This window comes from Lutjanus erythropterus, chromosome 4, assembly GCF_056507025.1.
Source record: "Lutjanus erythropterus isolate fLutEry1 chromosome 4, fLutEry1.hap2, whole genome shotgun sequence".
Lineage (NCBI taxonomy): Eukaryota > Metazoa > Chordata > Actinopteri > Lutjaniformes > Lutjanidae > Lutjanus > Lutjanus erythropterus.
This window is the reverse complement of record NC_139320.1, coordinates 20,203,601-20,224,449: the sequence shown is the minus strand read 5'-3', so window position 1 is coordinate 20,224,449 and position 20,849 is coordinate 20,203,601. Positions and strand designations below refer to the sequence as shown.

General features: G+C 37.8%; 1 protein-coding gene across 3 annotated transcripts; it reads right to left on the bottom strand.

The window, feature by feature from the left end:
* Positions 1-104: 104 nt before the first annotated feature.
* vmp1 (vacuole membrane protein 1) lies at positions 105-20,688 on the bottom strand. 3 transcript variants are annotated; one of them, XM_084717303.1, is made up of 12 exons: positions 20,604-20,688; positions 19,905-20,012; positions 18,965-19,097; positions 18,455-18,545; positions 17,262-17,372; positions 10,350-10,517; positions 9,868-9,999; positions 7,414-7,494; positions 6,492-6,608; positions 5,162-5,223; positions 2,624-2,723; positions 105-1,178 (listed from the first exon to the last, which is right to left on the bottom strand). In XM_084717303.1, exons 2-12 carry the CDS (start codon positions 19,981-19,983, stop codon positions 1,035-1,037), a joined length of 1,218 nt encoding a protein of 405 aa, XP_084573429.1. In that variant the 5' UTR covers positions 19,984-20,012; positions 20,604-20,688; the 3' UTR covers positions 105-1,034. The 3 variants fall into 3 exon arrangements, with proteins under 3 accessions (XP_084573429.1, XP_084573430.1, XP_084573432.1); XM_084717304.1 differs by lacking the exon at positions 20,604-20,688 and adding an exon at positions 20,487-20,601; XM_084717306.1 differs by lacking the exon at positions 20,604-20,688 and adding an exon at positions 20,282-20,420.
* Between the last annotated feature and the right edge of the window lie 161 nt (positions 20,689-20,849).

Genomic DNA, 20,849 nt, shown 5'->3' with positions numbered 1-20,849 from the left:
ACAGCACAAGTCACAACAGAGCTCTTCAGGATGAACATTTAAATGTTAAACTTATCCTACAAGAGAATATAAAAAATAACAGACTCAGACTTGGAAACAAGTGCCATGATTTACATGTTTTATATATGATCTGATCCAAGGTTCAACCTAAATGTACAGAATAGAAATGGGACTAGTTAGCTGAGAGTACAATGTCACTTTACAAATGATATCTTTTTTTGTTGTTTTGGTTCAAGTTAACTCATGTCCACACAGACCATTAGAATAGAAATACATCTGCGCATACTGTCAAAAAGATATTAAGATATTTACACAATGTGCAAACCATCAATACCACACCATTTTAAGTCGATATTGCTTTTTTCACCATTTTAAACTGACAATTCCAGAAAACAAAAGAAAGACAAATTGGTCTTAACTGTTTAACAGGACAAAAACATGAGGAATATTAAACCCTGAAAAGAAAGACCATCCATAGCAGTTATCTTGGCAGCACACTGTACAAACAAGTCAAGATCCATCCATACATGAACATTACAAAATTAAATAAAAATCAAGTTTATAAGTCAAGAACTATGTTCAAAGGAAGTTGGACCTTCCTGTCTTGCATAAGGCATAGCATCTGATGGGCACTGCCCGTACACAGCAGTCACCACCAAACCGCTGCTTTAACTTCTGAGGTCGATGAATGGGTTAAAATTAAAGTAACATGTTAAGATCAGCAATAGAACCAATCGCACTACACACGCCTAGAGAGTGAGATGAGAGAAAGAACTACAAAAACCTGAAGAGGGACAAACCGTAAACAGCACATACATCCTCAAAAGTGCGCGCGCGTGTGCACACACACACACACACACACACACCAACAAATAGTGCCTGGTTGTTTGAGCGTTCAGCCTCTGAGAATGGATGGGGGGGTGGGTGAGGTTCGTTGTTAAGTCGTGAGTGGCTGAGGCTGAGTGGAGGGCTCTCAGCAGCAGCAGCAGAAACACAGTCACTTGTTTGGATGTTTGTACCACTTTGTCTCGTCATCACTTGGTTTTCTCCTCCGAGTGCCTCTGCTGCTGCAGGCGCTTGGCGTAGCTCTGAGCCATGGAGTTGACGATAGAGATGACAAAGTAGCAGACCATGACCAGCACCACCTTCTCAAACACCCACGACAGCCAGTTCTCATCCTGGAAAACAAAAATTAGCATATGCTATTAATTACCATCATACAAGCATAGTAGAACAGTTCAGGAGCACACTAATCCAGGTATGACAATAAAAATATTTTGAATACTGTCGACATTATACACCAGTATGTACTGTTGCGATATACCGGTGTTGGCGATAACTGTGAGATTTATAAATCTGAAATATTGATAATACACATTTGATAATATTGTGAAAATAATCCAGTACTTCTTAAACATCGTGTTTCTCTCCATTCTCGCTTTGTCTCCCTCCTCAAACGGCTCCCACACAACTTTTTACTACCCAATAACTGTAACTGCGCGCGTTCTATGATTTTGTGCATTTAGGGTTACAGTTGTTCTCTCTCAACACTCTCTCATTACACTCATATTTTGAGTATAATTAATTTGCCAAAAAAAGAGAGATTAAACATACAATATACAAAGTTAAAAGTAAATCTGACCTGATAGCATTTTTGCCAGATTTTCTATAGATATGATAATATTGTCATCATAAATTATTTTGGCCACTCATGTAGTGAAAATCTGATTTCACGGCAGCTCTAGTTGAAAGAAAATGGCATGCAAATATGAAGACAAACTTTACCAATTTTCAGAAATTAACCCATGGAGTGTGTGTGTGTTTCAGCAGACAAAAACTGATTTGCACTACGAACTACAGCTATTTTATTTTAAATAAAGAAAGCATCTGCACATATGTTCACTGATAAATTAGAAAATGTATTACTGGTATGCCAAAGATATGCTAGCGGTAATTTAGAAATAGTTTCTAAGTTACATTTGTCCACCAGAGAGCACTGACAAAACATTTTTTTAGTACTTATCTCATCTCATTCAACCAGTTTTGAGGATCTTCAAAAAGTCTTTCTAAACTCTCAAATATCAATATTGACCTTACAAATTAACTATCCATTGGGTTACAGTAAAAAAAAAAAAAAATCTAATGTTGCTGATATTTTTTAGCATCAGTGTTTTCCTGGTTTTAAAGGCTGCTTTACAGTAAAGTGATGTCATTTTCTGAACTTACTGGACTGTTCTAGCTGATTGCCTTTACTCAGTCATTATATCCATATTACTGATGAGAATTAAAAATCTCTTTGTGTTTATGTTTTGTAAAAGCACCAGTGGTCATGCCTATAATATTGTTGCTATATTGATAGCTGTTATATGTTGTTGGGGAGTGTAATCTACAGCTATGCATGATATTCAATAAGATCATCACTATTTGAGAATTTACAATGTTGTTTTAGAGAGAATGTTAGATTGAGATATATTATAACCTAAAAACATTTCAAAAAATCATTTATAAATCATATTGCCCAGTCCAAAAATGTTAATCTTAACAAAAGAATACATCAATAAAGCTCACATTAGGATTACATCATATGAAAGTAGTGCATGGTAATATAATTTATTGTTCTTACCGCTGGGGCATTTCCACCGGCATGGTGCAGCTTGTTCCTTTGTGCTTCCAGGTACTGGCTGAAGGGCTTCTGGAGTGATGGTCCCACTTTGGGCACAGACCTAACATCACAATCCCGTGTACATCCACACAGCATGGCCAGGAAAAGAGACAAAAGAGACAGGAGGAGGAACATGAATTCACTTACCCTTTAAGCACCCTTCCTTTGTCATGGAGCCCATAACTGAAGCTTTAGACTCTGAACACTTATTCTCTATAAGAGCAGACCATGAAGGCTACTTCTTCCATGAACACTAGCACAGGTCCTCACTGATCCCCCAATCACTCAGCCTCCCTGTACCAGCTGCTGGAGGCCCCATCCTACAAGTGGGCCTTCTTCTGCAGCCTCCACCTCCTGTACTAAGTGCTGTGAGCAGGCAGCAGAGAGGAATGAAGCAGAAACTCCTCAGCCCTCCTTTTATACCTCTGAGCTCTCTATAGGAGCCTGTGTCAGCCCCTTCAACCAGGAAGTGAGTCGACATGATGTCATCACCTTTACCACCACTGCAGCCTTCTGGGTGGAAAGCTATCTAATCAGGGCGTGCTCATGTCCTTATTAGGAAGTGTGGATTAGCTCAACGGGGGGGTCATCATCATAGACACCATTTTATCAATTCATGTGATATAGAGGCCTTGGTCTTGTAGTTTTACCCTTTGGTCAGTAGTTGTTCAATTCAAAGCGATCTCTACATGATGTGAAACTTATCATTACCATGAAAAGAAAAAGATCCTGCAGGCTGTAATCTCAGACAAAGCCAATCTGTCCCTGATCAGAACATAAACATGTAGTCTAGACTTGACAAGCCTTAAAAAAAAAAAAAAAAAAAAAAAAAAAAAAGATGGGAGAGAATTTACTTGACAAACAGCAAAAGGGAAGTGGGTAATCGCTGATTTCAAATAAACTTAACTGCTTTTGACTGACTCATTTTTGTTATCTCTTCCACTTGACATGCAAGCGCACACAAATATACACAAAGCAGCTGCCAAAAAAACATCCTGTATCAGCAGTGAAGCAGTGTTTGCACTCATCATCGCGAGTCACCAACAGCCATCTGAATTTCATGGGAAAGAACCCTGGCTTTTGTTTTGTAATTAAACAGAACACTCAGTGTGACTGTAGATTCAGGTCCAAATATGGTCAAAGTTACTACCTGGACATCCCATACATGCATGGGAGTATTTAACAGCCAAGAGATTAATAAAAACTAACCAGCTCCAATGGATGTTACTAGAATCCTCATCATAAAAACAAGCATAAAGTCTGAAAGCTTTCTTAACATAATGACTATGGCAGCAACTAATGATTGTGTTAATTACTGATTGATCTACCTATTATTTTATATTTTATATCATATTTAATTGATTGCTCGTTCAGATTGTGGAAGCTGGAACCAGCAAGTGTTTCACATCTTTGATGAAAAATGGCTGAAACAATTAAGTGATTATCAAAATAGCTGGCAACTTATTTTCTTTTGACTGACTAATTGATTAATTGACTAAACGTTGCAGCTCTACTAATGACAATTTATGGCTTCATCAGTTAAGACCAACAATTGGGATATTACCCGTTATTCCTATAGATCAGGCCCATTCCATTTACTTCTTTAGAAAGGCCCGATGTTAACATTTGCTGTCTGACCTGTAAAGTTCCAAATTTAAATTTGTGAAATATTATGTACAAAAGTGCAGGAAAACAATGTAGCTTTTTAATCCTAAATTAAAAAGTAGACTAAAAATAATTTTTCATTTTCAGTTTGACTTTCTTATATTCCCTCTGCTTAAACAGCCTCAGTATAAACTTTTTAATAAAATATTTCTGGGCTTAACAAGAGACATAATCAATACATGAGCTCATTATCCTACTAATAAAATGATGATATTAATGATTAAACAATGTAAACACACATAAACTTTAAAAAAGCTTGTTGATTTGAAACACTATGTTGCATATACTATTGTTTCATATCTACAAATGATCAAAGGGCCGGATTAAGGTTGTCAAAGGGCCGGATTTGGTCCATGGGCCGCCAGTTGAATGGGCCTGCTATAGATTAAATCATGTCAGATTTTTTTTTCCACAGTCACAAACTTTTTTCCTTTGTCTACGATTGTGTTTCTCATCTCACTGGGGCAATTCTCTCAGTCAAAGCTGAACTTGGTGAGTCAGATCAACATGTTCGGATGGGACCTCACACGCCTGACCACCAATGCTGCAGACATGCTTTGCATGTGGGGAGGGAAAGAAAAACCTTTGTGTGGAAAAACATATGCACTTCCACCCACTCAGTGACAACATTTATTCATACAGGATCTCCAATCAGTGGCCAAAATGCATCTGAAAATGTTTACAAATGTGTTGCCAACCACAAAACCAGGGAAAAGACAATGACTCCATTAACTACCTGATCAATGCAATCTTTCTCTCCAACACATGCACGCATACTCTCTCTCTCTCACACACACACACAAAGAATATGTGTCAAGACAGACAGACACTTACCCAATGAGTGAGACCATTTGCTCCACTATGTGCTTGCTGAAGGTAATGATTACAAATAGTTTCTGTAGGAAAACAAGAAAGGGATTAATAAGCTTTACTTTCTGATCATACGCAGAGGTATACAACACACACATACATATAATATTTGCAGGGAATTTTTTTTCTCTCTCTCTCTCTCTTTTTTTTTTTTTTTTTTTTTTTTTTACATCTTTTACAGAACATCACAAAAAATAGGAACCAACAGTTCATAAACGTATCCTATCTAGACTGACAGATGGACAATTTTAGCGGAACAGCTGTGGGAAATTGAGGCCAGATCTGCCACTGTCCACAGACACACTAATTACAAAACTCAAACCTGGCAGTAAGCTAAATTTTGTGCGCCGAGGGGCTATGTGTGGTTTGCAAAGCACCAAAGTGGGGGGGCAAAACCGCAATATTCTTCTCCGGTCCTGAAACTGATCAGCTCTAAACAGCATGACACACTGCCCCCTGGACAAAATCAGACAGGATATGACACGTGATGTCCGATAGGTTCAAGGTACAAAGAGGAAAAAAAAACCAGAAAGTCTAAGAGACCCCCTGCAGCCTCTTACCGTCTGCTCAATTTCCTTCTCTCATGTCTACCTTCTCATGTCCACTCTACATCCTCCATATGCCCCGCTGCCTCTGCCTTTGTCTGAAAGGTCTCAGAGTGAGATCACTGGCTGGTACCACCGAGATGGATAGGTTTAGTTTGTTAAGATACACAGCGACTCACCCACTGACACAGACAGCTTCTCTTACCATTGGCTTATATTAGTCACTGGTGTGGTAGACTCAACAATACACTCCGTAATTAACAATTTTTTTTGATCCGGTGCGTTTTCAATAAAATTCAAAGTCTTGTTAAAGGCTTCTTAAAAGCTTCCCTCCTTTCATCTGGAGCCTGTTTATATGGTCTGGATGTATCCCAACACTGAAGCCAGAATAAGGAATCCCCAAAGGACCGGCACACCATCAGAAAGAATTAACGCGAAGTGCACAATTAGGAGTTTCTCACAGTCACCAACTCATGATCTAAGCACTAGGCTTTAACTTAGCTCCCCCACACATTTTGAGGTTGTGGCGATTGTTCAATGAATCAGTCAGCGGTGAATACCCTTTATGCTTAAGAAAGTTTTTTGACATAGATTATTACGATGTGGATATAATTGTGATGAGTCATAGTGGAAGCAAAGATGCTCCAAGTATGGTATGTGCCTGTATGGTTTGTGTTAAAAATGGAAAAACATGGTGTAGTTTGCAGTTTCTAACCACCTTTGATAAAACTTTTAGTTGAGTTACTGACCTGTATGTGCATCTTGATGATGGCTTTCCCAATTAGAGTTGCTCCAAAAAAAGTCCAGAAGGGAACTAGGAAATGACCACAAGTTATTCCAGCCAGGTCGAAGAGAGGATTAGGGATCTGAAACACAAACACACAGCAGGTGTGTAGTCAGTTTACCTAAATTAATTAAATTAAATTACCTTTGTCAAGGATTAAAACAATTATTTTCAATGTTGATTAATCTGATTATTATTTTCTAGATTAATCAGTTTGTTGTTTGGTCCATAAAATGTCAGAAAATGATGAAAAATGTTGATCAGCATTTCCAAAAGCCCAAGGTGACATCCTCAAATCTCTTGTTTTGCCCACACTCCCAGAGATATTTACAGTCATAAACAAGTAGGAAGAACAGAAAATATTCACATTTGAGAAGCTGGAATCAGAGAATTTAGACATTTTTTCTTTAAAAAACTGATTAATCGATTATCTAAAAAAGCTGCCAATTAATTTAATAATTGATTAATCATTGCAACTTTACTTCCTAAATCTTTTCCAAAGTCAAATACATGCACATGTCAAGCATTTTCAAGGTGAATTTTCAAACTTTTCCAGCACTTTACAGCTATGGTAAATTACACATTAATAAACATACATATGCTGACACCGACTACATACAGCTGTCAAAGAGCTATTTGTTATGAACGTAATGTAATCACAGTTCCAAGCAGTTTCAAGCGCTATATCCAAAATCAAGGTACTTTTCAAACCTTGAAAACACTACATAAAAATTCAAGTGTTTTCAAGTATTTCCTGCACCCATAAGAACCCTGACAGTGACAAATGTTTGTTGAAATGAGGAAAGAATGAAAAAAGTAATATTTAATCATGGCTGTCTATAAACTGCAGGGACATTATAAACAATCCCTCAAATATAAACACTTACAGACGCACAAGCCAGGATCCCAAAGAATCCCACTTTCTGCACCATATGCTGGACTCCCAATTTTGCTCTTGTGACAAAATCCTGCAAACACATCAAAAAAAAAAAAAAACATACATTATTGTTATCAGATATGAATGGGTACAAGTTTTTGTTGTGCTGAAATTCTAAATGTGACTTTCATGACATGCTCTACACACAGTAACATAGTTATAAAAAAATACATGGGTGTCTCTAAACACATATCACTCTTTTATTCCCTTCTTAAAATAACCATGTTGTACTTGTTCACAGATGTGTGGTTCTCAACCAAACAACAGTGGTGTCTACAATGTTATTACAAGAAACGAGAGCCCTGGTCAGAGCACTGTGGTCAGATACCTGCTATTTTTGAATGCTGAAAAAAAATTGCTTGGTTTGATGACTTTAGTGGCGTTACAACTGAAAACTGTGTGGTACAAAAGTGCTGAGGATCTTTTGATCCCATCTCCATCCCTGTGGGGGTGAAATGTCTGTGGTTACATGGTGAAGATCACAGCCAATGCAGGAAGGAGATAAAGACGCAGTTTGAAATGCTGGCATTGCATCAATGTCAATTTTGGAAGCAATTTAAATGTCAGTAACTTCCTAAGTCTCCACAATTAAAAAACACATTACTTTTCATCTTCATCTCCAACTCATTCTGAGTTATGTCTGTTTTTTGTTTTTTTTACAGTCAATATTTGTAGTGCATATTTTTATTCAGAATTTTGTTTTCCTTATGTAGACAAAACCTCAAAAAAGATGACTGAGGACTGAGGTTTACTAAGTGACAAGTACTGATAAGTTTTTTTTATGTTTGTTGCAAAGTTCCTTGCCAGTTATGAAGTTTTTTCGGTTCAAGGTTGTCTACTCCAAATCATCAAATTCATCAAAATGAATTTTAATTTATTGATAATTATTTTTAAATGCAATCAAATAAATCTCCATATTACAAAACTATATTTTTATGCTTGTTCCTTTTGTCTATTCTGCGACATTCATTCCCGTGAACCATGTGTTCCTCAAAAGTGCTTCTGACTCGTCTGCTTAGAAAACCTTTGACAAACATGCGGCTATATCCTGAATACATCCCCATGATGAAAGACATGTGATGTGAGTGAGGTCGGCCTCCTCGGCCTATTCAGCTGAGAGCCAGTGAAGTGAGAATAGGTGATGGAGACAATGTACGCAAATTCTCTGACTTCTGGTTTGCTGACTCAGCATCAGACAACTGCAGTCATGTGAACTTTGTTCCTGACAGAGCTGTCTGTCATTCAAATTAGAGGCCGGTGAAAAGAGACGGAGGGAGGGAAGGAGGCTGAGAGAGCGAAGCCCGAGGGATGATTAAAGGGGGAGCTGTGCTCAGGGTGACTCACCCACGCATGCACAGATTTACTGGAAGTGAAAGAGGGAGGGGCTTCCCTGAAGTCACATGGCACTTTGAGACCAATCACTAGACTGTGGCTCCATGGTCAGTTGTTCATTATGAAGATGAGGGCATATCAGATATGATCTTATCATATTGGGTGGGCTGGTAAAGTGTAAACACCTAGGCTAATATGGAACTATATAGAGGGCAAAATAATCCAATATTCAGTGCAATTACTGTGTTTTCAATGGAAGGCATGGGCCGAGTCTGGGTTACCCTTAGCACTAACTATGACAACCTATTTGTTGTTTTCTTGTGCTTGTGTTCTTGGGAAAAACTCAGATTGACTGAAGTGAAAAATTATACACCAAACATTAAAAGGAAAGTTCACCCAAAAATCAAAAATAAATATTTTTCCTCATACCTGTACTGCTATTTCTCCATCTGGTTAGTTTTGGATATATCAGCCAGATGAGATGAGATGTCTCCCTTTTCTTAAACATAATGGAACTAACAGGCACTTAACTGAAGATAATCCACAAACCTTGTTGTGAGTTCTATAGAACTACATCTGCAAACCACATCACCGCACAAGCTAATTCTGCGGTGCTAACATCATAGCTCAGCCGAGGAAAAACATTATGACTGATTACTTTCCATGCTGTAATGAGCATGAGCCTCTTGTCCATGAGTTAATGCATGCGCCCTTCTGTGGAGTGATATGTTGGCGTGTGTAGTCTGATAGCAAGAAAATAGCCTTCCTGCAAGAAACTGCTCACACGTCTGTAGATTATTTTGAGTAACTGAGTCATGATTTCTGGAAAGAGACATTGAGACAAATTTATGTTTTTGGCGCTTTAAGCACCACAAGCCAAGTCCCATCTATTTTAATCATATTCATGAGAAGGCAGACATCTCTACAGCCTGTATCTCCAAAAACTCAGCAACTCACACCAAAACAATCAAGGTGGATAAATGGCACTACAGGTAAGAGGAAAAATGTACATTTTTGATTTTGAGGTGAACTGTCCCTTTAAGGTGTCACATTGTGTGTGTGCAACTCTGACCTGAGCGCCCTCGGCCTGCTCCAGCATCTCCTCAAACTCCTCATAGTCTTCATCATCTGGATCAGCTCCTGACTGACGAGCTGCTCTGGCCATGAAATATGGAGGCAGTTCTCCGATGGCAGTGCCCGCCCCCTGCACCAACACAATTTAAAATGTTCCATGTCAGCACTTGTTTATTGATTTCACACATTCACACAAAAGCAGCTATTCATGCCACTATTAACTTTTGATTCTGGTACACAAAACTGCTTTGTAAAGTAACACATGCTTTAGCTAAATGTATGATGTAAGTGAGGCTTTTTTCATTTCTATAAGCATTAAAACTTTTTGCCCTGACAAAACATATTGAAATAAGGATGTCCCAATGCTTAGACAAATTTCCAGCTGTCATAACACTGTCCACTGCTGGCACTTCCAGACATTCTTGCCATTCTAGATCTAGTAGATCACTGTATTGTCTCTTTATTCTAACTACTACTCACCCACATGCAGGCCTCCAGGCGGACCTTTGACATGATTGACAAAAGGGAGACAGTTCCCTCCACCCCTTCGCCTTGGGGACAGACAATCTGGTCTGGGTATGGAGGCTCTGGGAAGTCTGTGGAGCCACACTCGTATGCTGCCAGGGTTACTGATGCTATGTGAGGACCCTAAGAGAGAAGTGGGACAGATCAGATGAATATGATGAGCTGCTTTAATGGACTAGAAACCACCGGGACACACAAATGCAACCATTTTGTCCAATGTGTGAAACAGTTTTAAACAGTTCTTAACATTTTGGTCTATATTACAATTATGATCATTAGTCTTGTATCTCAACAGCAGCAGACCTTTTAAACCAGAGGAAGGTTTAAAAATTGCAATTGCAAATTGAATGGAGTCCACTGCAACAATCTTGCACTAAATCCTCCCTACATGCATTTGTTTAAACAATTTTAGAAAGGGATGAACACTATATAGATGATGGGAAATAGAAATTATTATGTATTATTTTGATGATGAAATTACAGCCGATAAGTAGAGCCACTACCACAAAGAATTCAATTTGAGTTTTTAGGTAAAATTCTCTATAAAAACTTTAGTATGTTTGTGAAGCTTCTGATATACATTACTAACTTGGATGAATCAGATTTGGATCAGTTAGAGCTATGGAATATTTAATCCTCTATCTTGACTCATCACATCTTATTGTTGCTTAACCTGAGGTGTGCAAAAACATCAGGTTATATGAACTTATTTTTAAATTACAAAAATGTTGATTAATCTATTGATTGTTTTCTCGATTAAATGGTTAGTTGTTTGGTCTATAGAATGCCAAAAAAATTATAAAAAATGTCAATCCGTGTTTACAAAAACCTAGGATGGCATAATCGAATGTCTTGTTTTCTCCACAACCAAAGGATATCTAGTTTACTGTCTTAGAGAAGTAAAGAAACCAGAAAATATTTATTTACTTTTTTCTTAAAAAGTGAGCCAAACTGATAAATTGATTATCAAAATGGTTAGCAATTCATTTAATAGTTGACAACTAACTGTGAAATTATCTGTCATCTTATCATTATTGGCCATGAGAAGCAGTTAATTATCAGTTACCAGCTGGAAACAAAATCTGTATTTGGTACCCCTAGCTTTAGCGAGGTGCTACCTGAACTTTCATTGATGTAAATATATTGTGCAATATGTAGTGCAATCTGCAGCCTCCAAAATGATCATACAGTACAATTAACACCTCTTTACACCAGTTTCAACAAAATTACTATTCTGCAGGGCTGTTGATTTAGACAATTCTTTTTTTTCTTGGCGTATCAGATAAATTGGCAACTGAATATTTAAGAACAGTGGAACCTTGAAAAACGATGTACGATTGGACAGCTCTACAGAAGTATTTGTGTGAAATTTAACCTGCTGTTACATGGTTAAACACAGCTCGTTTGCTCACAGGTACAGACACACACAGCAGTAGCTGAGTCACAGTCTCTCTGACAGGTAGGTATGTCATTATTTATCATTGTGAAGATGTCTGTTTAGGCCAAGCCACCTGGCCTCAATAACAGTTGGCCCACCTGTAACTACACCACAGTTACTCCATTATGCCTCCTCAATGTGATACAGGAAACACTGACAGTAGATTGACAGCACACAATTAGTCTGTGATGACTGCAGCTGCTCCCCTCTCCACCCCACTCTGCAGTATGAGCACACAGGAGGCTTCTTTAGTTTGCAAAACACAGTCTGATTCAGACCAAATACAGCCTCATTTCAGAGATTTTCTTCATGACACAACAAGTCAGTGTTAACAAGAAAAAGACTAAGCCACGATTCAAACTCTGAAACCAAATTCTAGCATTACAGTAGCCTTTCAGTGGAAGTCTTTGTTCACTTTTGTCAGCACAGCAGAACTCTCTGCATACATAGCAAATAAACCACTTCTTAGCCAAGTGACTGTCAAGGGGATTTAATGATGTTGACACCAAATGAAAAAATACAAAATTTAATTTATTGATTTAAGAACCAGAACCTGCAAAATTCATTACAAACCACAATAAAAGAAGTGTTGGATAGAACAAACAACATACTGACACTTTTTCTGTTCTTAGCTCTATCAGAGAGGGGTCTAAAAATATGTAAAGGCTATTGGGAAGGTGACAACAGTTAGGGCATATGGTCATGAAACTGGTTTATCCCCTTTGCAGCATGAAGGAGCTCAGCAAACTTCATGGCAATCTGCAACATTGACCTGTGGATGGCGCAAGAGGGAAGTTCTCGGGTGTGGTTCCTGTGTGTCCCCAAAAATGTTAGGATTAAACCTCTGGGGTAGATTTTCTGAAGGGAGGGACCAGCACTTAAAATTAAGGGGGTCCTGTTGTCCTGGTGACAATAAAAAAGCCACCTGGGACACAAAGATATGGTCTGGGACAATTCTCAGACAGTGGAGAAACTTGCCATAACAAGACTTTGACTACATACTGGCAATCTAAAAACTTATTTTCTCACCTGAAATATATTAAAAGCGAATGTAAATGACTGCTAGCTCATTCAATCATTCATGGTCAGTCACTCACCAACATGTATCATTCTGACTTATGCCAGTGAACCTGTATAATTAAACATATAATCCAACTCTGAATTTTCACTCACCTCACAAAGCATCTGTGAAACATGTAAGTTAACAGCAATGCTGCATGTGTATATGTTTACACTGGAAGTAATATCTTTTTAATACGCAGTGTTAATTTTTGTTGCGTCTTTGTGCTATTTTCAGCTTAGAGAGGGTGTGTCCATCATGCTAGAAGTAGCAGACTTGAGGGCAGCAGAGACTGTAAGCTGTTTCTAATCTAAGAACTCATTGGCTATTGTCTGACACCAATTTAGGATTCATTATTTTTCCCTTATGCCTACACATTCTGCATTCATACGCTGATATCTGTTTTGTTAGCGGAGCGATGTATATTACATTTGATACTGTGTATAAATTGTAACGAAAATTGAATAGTGTAACTGTTAATATTCAGTTTTATTCAAGATAGCTTTGTCAAAAAAGGATTTCAATTTGGGACAAAGGCTGTAAAGTCTGAGAAAGCTGCAAGTAGAATTCAGGACGGTTGTAGGACACTAAGGAAGAAAATTAATTTTAAGCCCTGCCAGTGAGTTTATAAGTTGTAAAAATAGAACATAATCTAATACTGTATTTTAGCTGCAAAAATAAAATATTCACTGAACTATGAAGCCTTTTGTAAAATGAAGCTTTTTGGAAATTAATAAATAAAATAAGCATTTTTTTTCTAATCATGATAATTTAAATTAAGGAATTTGAAAACTTTTTTCAGTGCCACCACCCCCTATTTGATAAACACTGCTTTATGGATCATGATACATCACAGCAATTTCATGGGAATCCAACAATTAGTTTTGAGAACATCTTGTGTTGGCCTGATCTGATAGTGGCACACGCTTACCAAAATTAGGAATCATACAAAATAACAAACTGGACAGTGATAGTCCAGATATCTTGTTATAGACCAAAAGGAAGGATGGAAAAAGCATTTAGCACTTAGATACATGCCAATGACCTCCAAAAACATCATGATGAATCATGAGAGCATATTAGTGTGTGAATCCCCTTTCCCATGAGCACAGTGATCTCATCCTCTCTGTGGGACTATCTAATAATGCTTCAAGTCTGAAGTAAATTCACAGAGTAAAGCTGCTGTTGAGACGTGTTTTTCCTTCAAACTCAACACTGGGAGTTTCCTGTCTATAGCTGACGTTCAACACTGTGTAGGCAGCAGCGATAGGAGCTGTTGCACTGTGAACATGAACTAAGTTTTACTGAGAAGGCAAACAGGAAATCGTCTCCTTATGAGTAGAGGGCTGATATCATGTGGTCATCAAAGTAAGAAGGGCTTTCACTTTTGAGTGAAAAATCAGTTCACAGGTGTTGAGGGCTGCTTTACATGGTGCTCTGGATGTGGGAGTCAAATAACAGGGACAAATAAATTGACAGACCGTGCCACTCCATGTATCATCTTTTCTAACGGACAACACCATTCTCATCAGAGAGGTATGCTGTTTCTTTAGCACCCACACCCTGGATTAACAGCATCCTGAGAGCTCTTCTGAATCAGACACATGCCTTTATGACATGGGATAGGGAGGGGTTGAAAAGGGTTAAGTGTACCTAAAAAGGAAGCTAATAGAAACCAGAGGCACCAACAATGGGATGTTGGAATATAAACTTGAAGGGAATAAGATAAAGGATGCCTGGATCACTAGATCTGAGAGTACAAGAGAGTAACTGGGGGAAGACAAGTGAGCTCAACTACATTTTGAACAGGCTGGACTCTTGAGTCCTAAACCTCTCCAAAAACACTGCCCCACTGCTACAACCCCATGAGTATACATTTAAAACTAATCTAATCTTTTGTAAATTAATATTGTTAAGTTAATAAACATCTAAAGCAGTATATTCTATCTGCTTGGGTTTCTGCAGGTTTACACAGGTAAAATCTAAGATTTTTAAAGGACATGATGAATGGAATTTAAGACCCATTTCACGCACATACTGGCAAAAAACAGTACATGTACATTTTATATTAATGGTTATTGGTTCAATGTTGTCACATAACTGTTTTTTTTTTTTTTCCAAAAAATACATTTACAAGCAAGACTGAAGTGAATGCAGCTTTACAAAAGTTATCTTAACTTCATAATTCAAATTGATTTTTAGGACCAGTCAAAATTGTATTTAACCCTTTTTAAGGCCTAAAAATCTGATTATTGGATTCTAGATTTCTCGAGGCTTTTTTCAGGACATGCAGAAACCCTGCTTGGGTAACAAGAACCTTCCCACATCTAATGGCAATGATGAGTCCTACTATGATCTTCCTTAATTTCAAAAGAATGGGTTTACCCAAATGTCAAAAAAAGGGAATTCTCTGCAGTGATGTGAATTAGAAAAAGGAAAATGATCAGCTAACACTGAAGGCAAGAGCCAAACTAATATTGGGAAGACTGATTTCCATTTTCTTTTCTAGACACAATTAGAATTTTAATAATTTCCAATTGTGTCATGATGCCAAATTTTTATGTTATTAAAAAAACGATACTCAATACGTCTTTCACTGCCTCAGCAAAAAGGAAAAAAGTCCTAGGCACACAGAGGACCCCCCCCCCCCCTTTTTTCAAATTAAATTAATAACGTGCACACGGTGCTAGTACAGAAAAAGTCACCTAACACTTGCACATTGCACATTTGGTTGCAAGCCAAATTTCAAGGACAATAAAGACTGAATTGAGCTGAGGTCTTCAATCATTTTTTAAATACTCTCAATACCTAATGAACAGATATTGTATCTCCTTAAACACGTAGTATAGAAAATGTATCAACACTTCAACTCTTTTGACAACCTTAATGTCAGGTTGAGTAACATAAGATGAAAAGTTATCAAAAACATGGTTTCAAGACATTGCAAAAGTTAAACTGGAAGCTGTAAATAATAAATGAGAAAAGCCGTTTTAACAGACGCCAGGCTGTTCCATATGGGAGAGATGATGGTGCCTACTCATAGAAAGAAACCTCCCGCACACAGACAGCGGCGAGGATGAGGTCATACCTCCTCAGTATATTATGATACACAAAAAACAGCTACAACATGCCGTATGAGCTGCCACTACTACTGCATTACTGTTGGACACAGTATACAGTATAACTGAAGACTACTGGCCTGTCAAAGACAGTGAAACTACTCAAACAATCACATGGTGAGCTGGAAAACATTGATGGAAGGAGCATACATGAGCTTCGAAAAAAAACAGGAAGGTCACAGTTCCATCTTTTCCCATTATTTCATTATAAGGGAAATGGCTGACTCAGTTGGAGCACATCTGCACTGGTTCGACAAAACAGAAGCCACATCATCAGCCTAAAGTGGACTATGGTGCAGAATTTCTTCCTCTCTTTCATTTTGCTATGTTCTCCTTTTTACCACAACCAAGACAAATGACACACATTTTGGTGACTCAGTGATACAGTCATTCTGTGACTGCCTGTCAGGGAAAAATTACACTTAACTCTTGCTTAGCCTGAGACGGCCGAGTGACAAAATGGAACGAGTTTAAACAAAGAGAAGGCAATGAGTATGACGCCATCCACTGGCGACTACAGGGATAAACACACAGGCTTCACAGAAATGCTGTGAACTTCTTAATCTACATATCTAGGAGAAAATAGCTTGGGGTGAATCAGATTAATTTACATCAGAAAAAAACAGCCTGCATGTTGTAGAAACACACAGGACATCCTGACCGAGCAGATAACAATGGCTGCCAGTTTTACAGCCATTATCATGTTGTAGCCTTTTGACTGTTGAGATATGTGCATGTGGGCTGGCTGAGATAGTTTTTCTTAGAAATATGTAAATGTAGAATCTGTAGGATCTGAATGTGTTTTAAATGGACATTTACAATTATTCAGTTGTCTGTTTTGTATAGCTGCACTATTTTGTGTCTGCTTGCAAAGTGTACAATGAGCAACTAAATTACTTTATCACTAAGAGACATTTCCTACAACTTTTTTCTGCTATAATAATTACATGCTGCTCATTAAAATAATATTTCAAGACACGGAACAAGGGGAAACATTTACATCAACATCAAATTGAGTTAACATTTACTTAGAGACAGCACAGCAGGTAGCTTCAATTTTTAAAAAGACATGTCAATTTTCAGCCACAGCAGCGTTCAGAGAGAGATGGCCTTCCCCTATTTGAATGTTTGAATATTTTTGCACATAAAAATCTTGCCTGTGTATCTTTAAGATCTGTATTCCAACTGTATACTGTCTGCGAGTGTCTCAGTGTTAACTTTTGTCAAAGCATAAAAACATGTTCTCTTACCAGATAGAGAAGGAATGTGTGCAGGCCAGTCCCAAGGCCGACTGAAGACAGGATCCCAAGGCCTACCCAGTAGGCACACCATAGGAACTTCTTCTCCAGGTACCGAACATACTTCAGTGAGTAAAGTAAAATAAAACAGATCAGAAAGTGGAGGGCACAGGACATGCTCATTGAATTCTGTCTGTTTTTTACATGGCAATTAATTAATTAATTAATTATGGATTTTTTTCATCCTCAGTTAATCTGCTGATTATTTTCTCAATTAATCGTTTATTATTCATCGTTTCCAAAAGTCGAAGAGGACATCCTCAAATGTCTTATTTTGTCCACAACCCAAAGACAGTCAGTTTTCTGTCACAGAGGAGTAAAGAAACCAGAAAATATGTATATTTAAGAAGCTGGAATCAGAGAATTTTGATTCAGATTTTTGTTTTTTTTCTTAAAAGAATTACTCAAACTGATTAATTGATTATCAGAATAGCTGGCGAGTAATTTAACAATTGTTTTATTGTTGTAGCTGCACTTTTTACAAGGAGCTCTATTATTGAGGCCAAAAGAATGATTTTCTATTAATATCAGTTGTTACTTTTGTGACTTAAAAAATGTGAATTTGTTTATAATCTCACATTACCTTTAAATTACCTGTTTGGAGTTAAATATTAAGTTAATTATTACAAATGTTAGTAACCTAGAGGGCTTTTCACACTGCATTAAGAGAGCAGTTAGCTCCAGGCTAAGGGAGCAGTTAGCCTAGGGCTAAAAGAGGTTTCACACTCCAATCCTAGTGGGCTAACCCTGAATAAAGCCTAGAGCTAGCTGGCCCTGCTCCAGAGCGGGGTTAGCCTCAAGTTTGTGTTGTTATCTCCTGAAAATCAAATAAACCCTGTGCTAAGAATATGCAGTGTGAAAATGCCTTAGGTGTTAATTCTATGTTGAAGCTTGGTGATGCTTTAACTGAACTGTAACAGACCACTGCACAGAGGAATTTGTAAAAACAACTTTCAGGCAACTGATTGTATGATCAAGGGTTGCCTTACAACAGCTCAGACGTCATTATCTTCTGACATGAACTTTCTTCTAAGATAGTTTTTAGATGGACAAAGTGACTTATCATTAACCTTTAAACAGGCTGGTGACGGAGCAAAGGTGTTGATTATTAACATCACTAGAAAAACAAATCAGTCAAGCCTTACTTGTTGGTGTGCTCCCTCAGTGGAGTAGGCGATGGAGAAAAGAGAACATAACACCAAAACTAAGAACACTGCACCTCGCCGGTGCCAAAGCCTGAACATGAAGGAAAGAAAACAAAATGTGAATAATGAAGTCCCGAAGTTCCAAAAATACAAACTGAAGAAAATTACGTTTTCTAGATTTGCTGAATTGTACTGGAGGGGCCTGACATAAAAAACGTCCAGTTCTTTATGTAAGGGAATCTCTTGTGGGTTTTAATCACTGCTATTCCCTGTTCATTTCTCCATCTATAGTATTAAAGTATGAACTTTACAACTCCAGCTTCTCAGAGACAGAGAAATGATTTATTTATGATTGTTTAGGTCAGAAAGTATGTCTGTTTTACCATTTGTGAGCAATACAGTCACAAGAAAACCAAACAGGGGAAAAAGTCATAAGAATGGGCAAACAAATAAATCCTGTCATGAGTAGTATACCAACAAAGGCACATTAGAAAAACTTGTTCTTCTTACTTAAGCGTCAGCTCCTTTAGCTTGATGAGGGTCTCCAGGAGGAAATAATGTAGTGTGGTGACAGGCTTCCTCCATACCACCAGAGACAGCCGATCCTCCTTATCTTTTTGTCGCCTCTCTCTTACTGAGGCATCTGGAAAACAAACAGGATGGCAACCACTCTCACACACTTTAAAACCTGTATCTATATCAATTATTGCATCCTGTTGAATTGGTAATCCTAAATGCATGATACATGTGGCATTGACAAGCTGGTTTTGTTCTTGTTCTATTGTAGGTCAAGTTGTTTGTACCTTTGGAAACTGAAAGTGATCTAAAATGAATAACGATTAGGCATTTTTATGACTTGCTGAAGCCATGTGGTGGTAGTTATCACACTGTGTCATCAGATAATGTACAACCGAAACTTTAAAGGGACACTTCAACACTTCAACAACATGATTAAAACATCTTTTGTTTAATATTCCAAATGTCGCTAAAGTCTGACCTTTTTTAACTCAGAGGTAACGAAATACTTACTCTGGCATTTATAACTAGCTAGGTGTTAAGACTGCCGTTCGCCATTTAAAGTGGTTTACCTTAGGACTCAATAAGAAAACTATAGCTAGTTCAAAATGCTGTTGCCAGGGTCTTAACTAAAACAAAGAAAATACCAAATGTACTGCTTATACTTAGTTAGGAGTAGTATTGTAACCTTGGTGTTTGATTTTATTTTCCTTCATTCTACTGACTTTTATTTATCAATTTTGAAATTTGTGTTGTTTTATTGTTGCAATCTCTATTCTTGCAACATTTCTATTTATTGTTTTTATTTACTTCATGGCCATGTTTTAATTTTACTGTGTGAAGCTCTCTGGGCTGTATGTGTGTATGAAAGGTGCCATACAATTAAAGTTGAGTTGAGCTTTGAGATGAGATTAAGAAGTTGAACAAAACTAACCTGCAGACTTGCCATTTTGTTTGTCTTTAGCTCCCGCACGTTTCTGAGGCTGTTCGCAACTTGCTCCATTGGCTGCCATGTCAATCAAGGTTTAACAGGTCAGGCAGGCTAGGACGAAAGAAAATGAGAAGTTGGTGTCTTGTTCAACGGTGCCCTCAAGACTGTCCTTCACCGATTCGCTTCCCACTGACCAAGATAATATGACAGACCGTGTGGGACTCAGATCGGTCATGAAATCCTTATCAGAGGCACTGAAGTGATAAAATATCTGTCTGTCAATGCGAACAATTCATCAACACGCCGACTGACATGCAAATTACAACGTGAATACACATAAATTAGCACACAAAGCAATAAGGCCAGGGTAAAAATATTACCAAAAGATTCGTGACAATAAGGCGAACGGTTAACTGAAATAACCGTCGTTCTGGAGGTCAATCTGTAATTAGATATGATGCCAAATACGTGCACATCATCATCCACATGCTAACCGGTTAGCCAACATGCTAATGGCTAAGCTAGGGACGTTGGCACTCTCTACATCAAAATTATGATTTTAAAATAAGTAACGGCTGGTCTTACTCGTAGACAGGAATGTAAAAATATTCCTTTCCGTTGTGCTATTATAGTAATGTGAAAATATGATATATATAGAGGGGAAACAGCGCGATGTTTGTGAAAATGAAATGACAGTCGTACCTCTTTCCTGTCCTCTTCACCCGGAAACGAACGTTCGACATGCCAAAATAAAAGCTGTGTTGTGGTTCAGCCGTGAATAACTTTCGTCAGACATGTTTGCTATTACACTTTTGCGGTGAAACAGTCAATTGTGTAATTGTAGGAGTGAGACACAGCATAAATATGGAATTCCCTCACCTCCAGATTCAATTTCATATAGTTTAACTCATGAACGAAATACCTTTATTGTGAAATTGGATTAAAGAC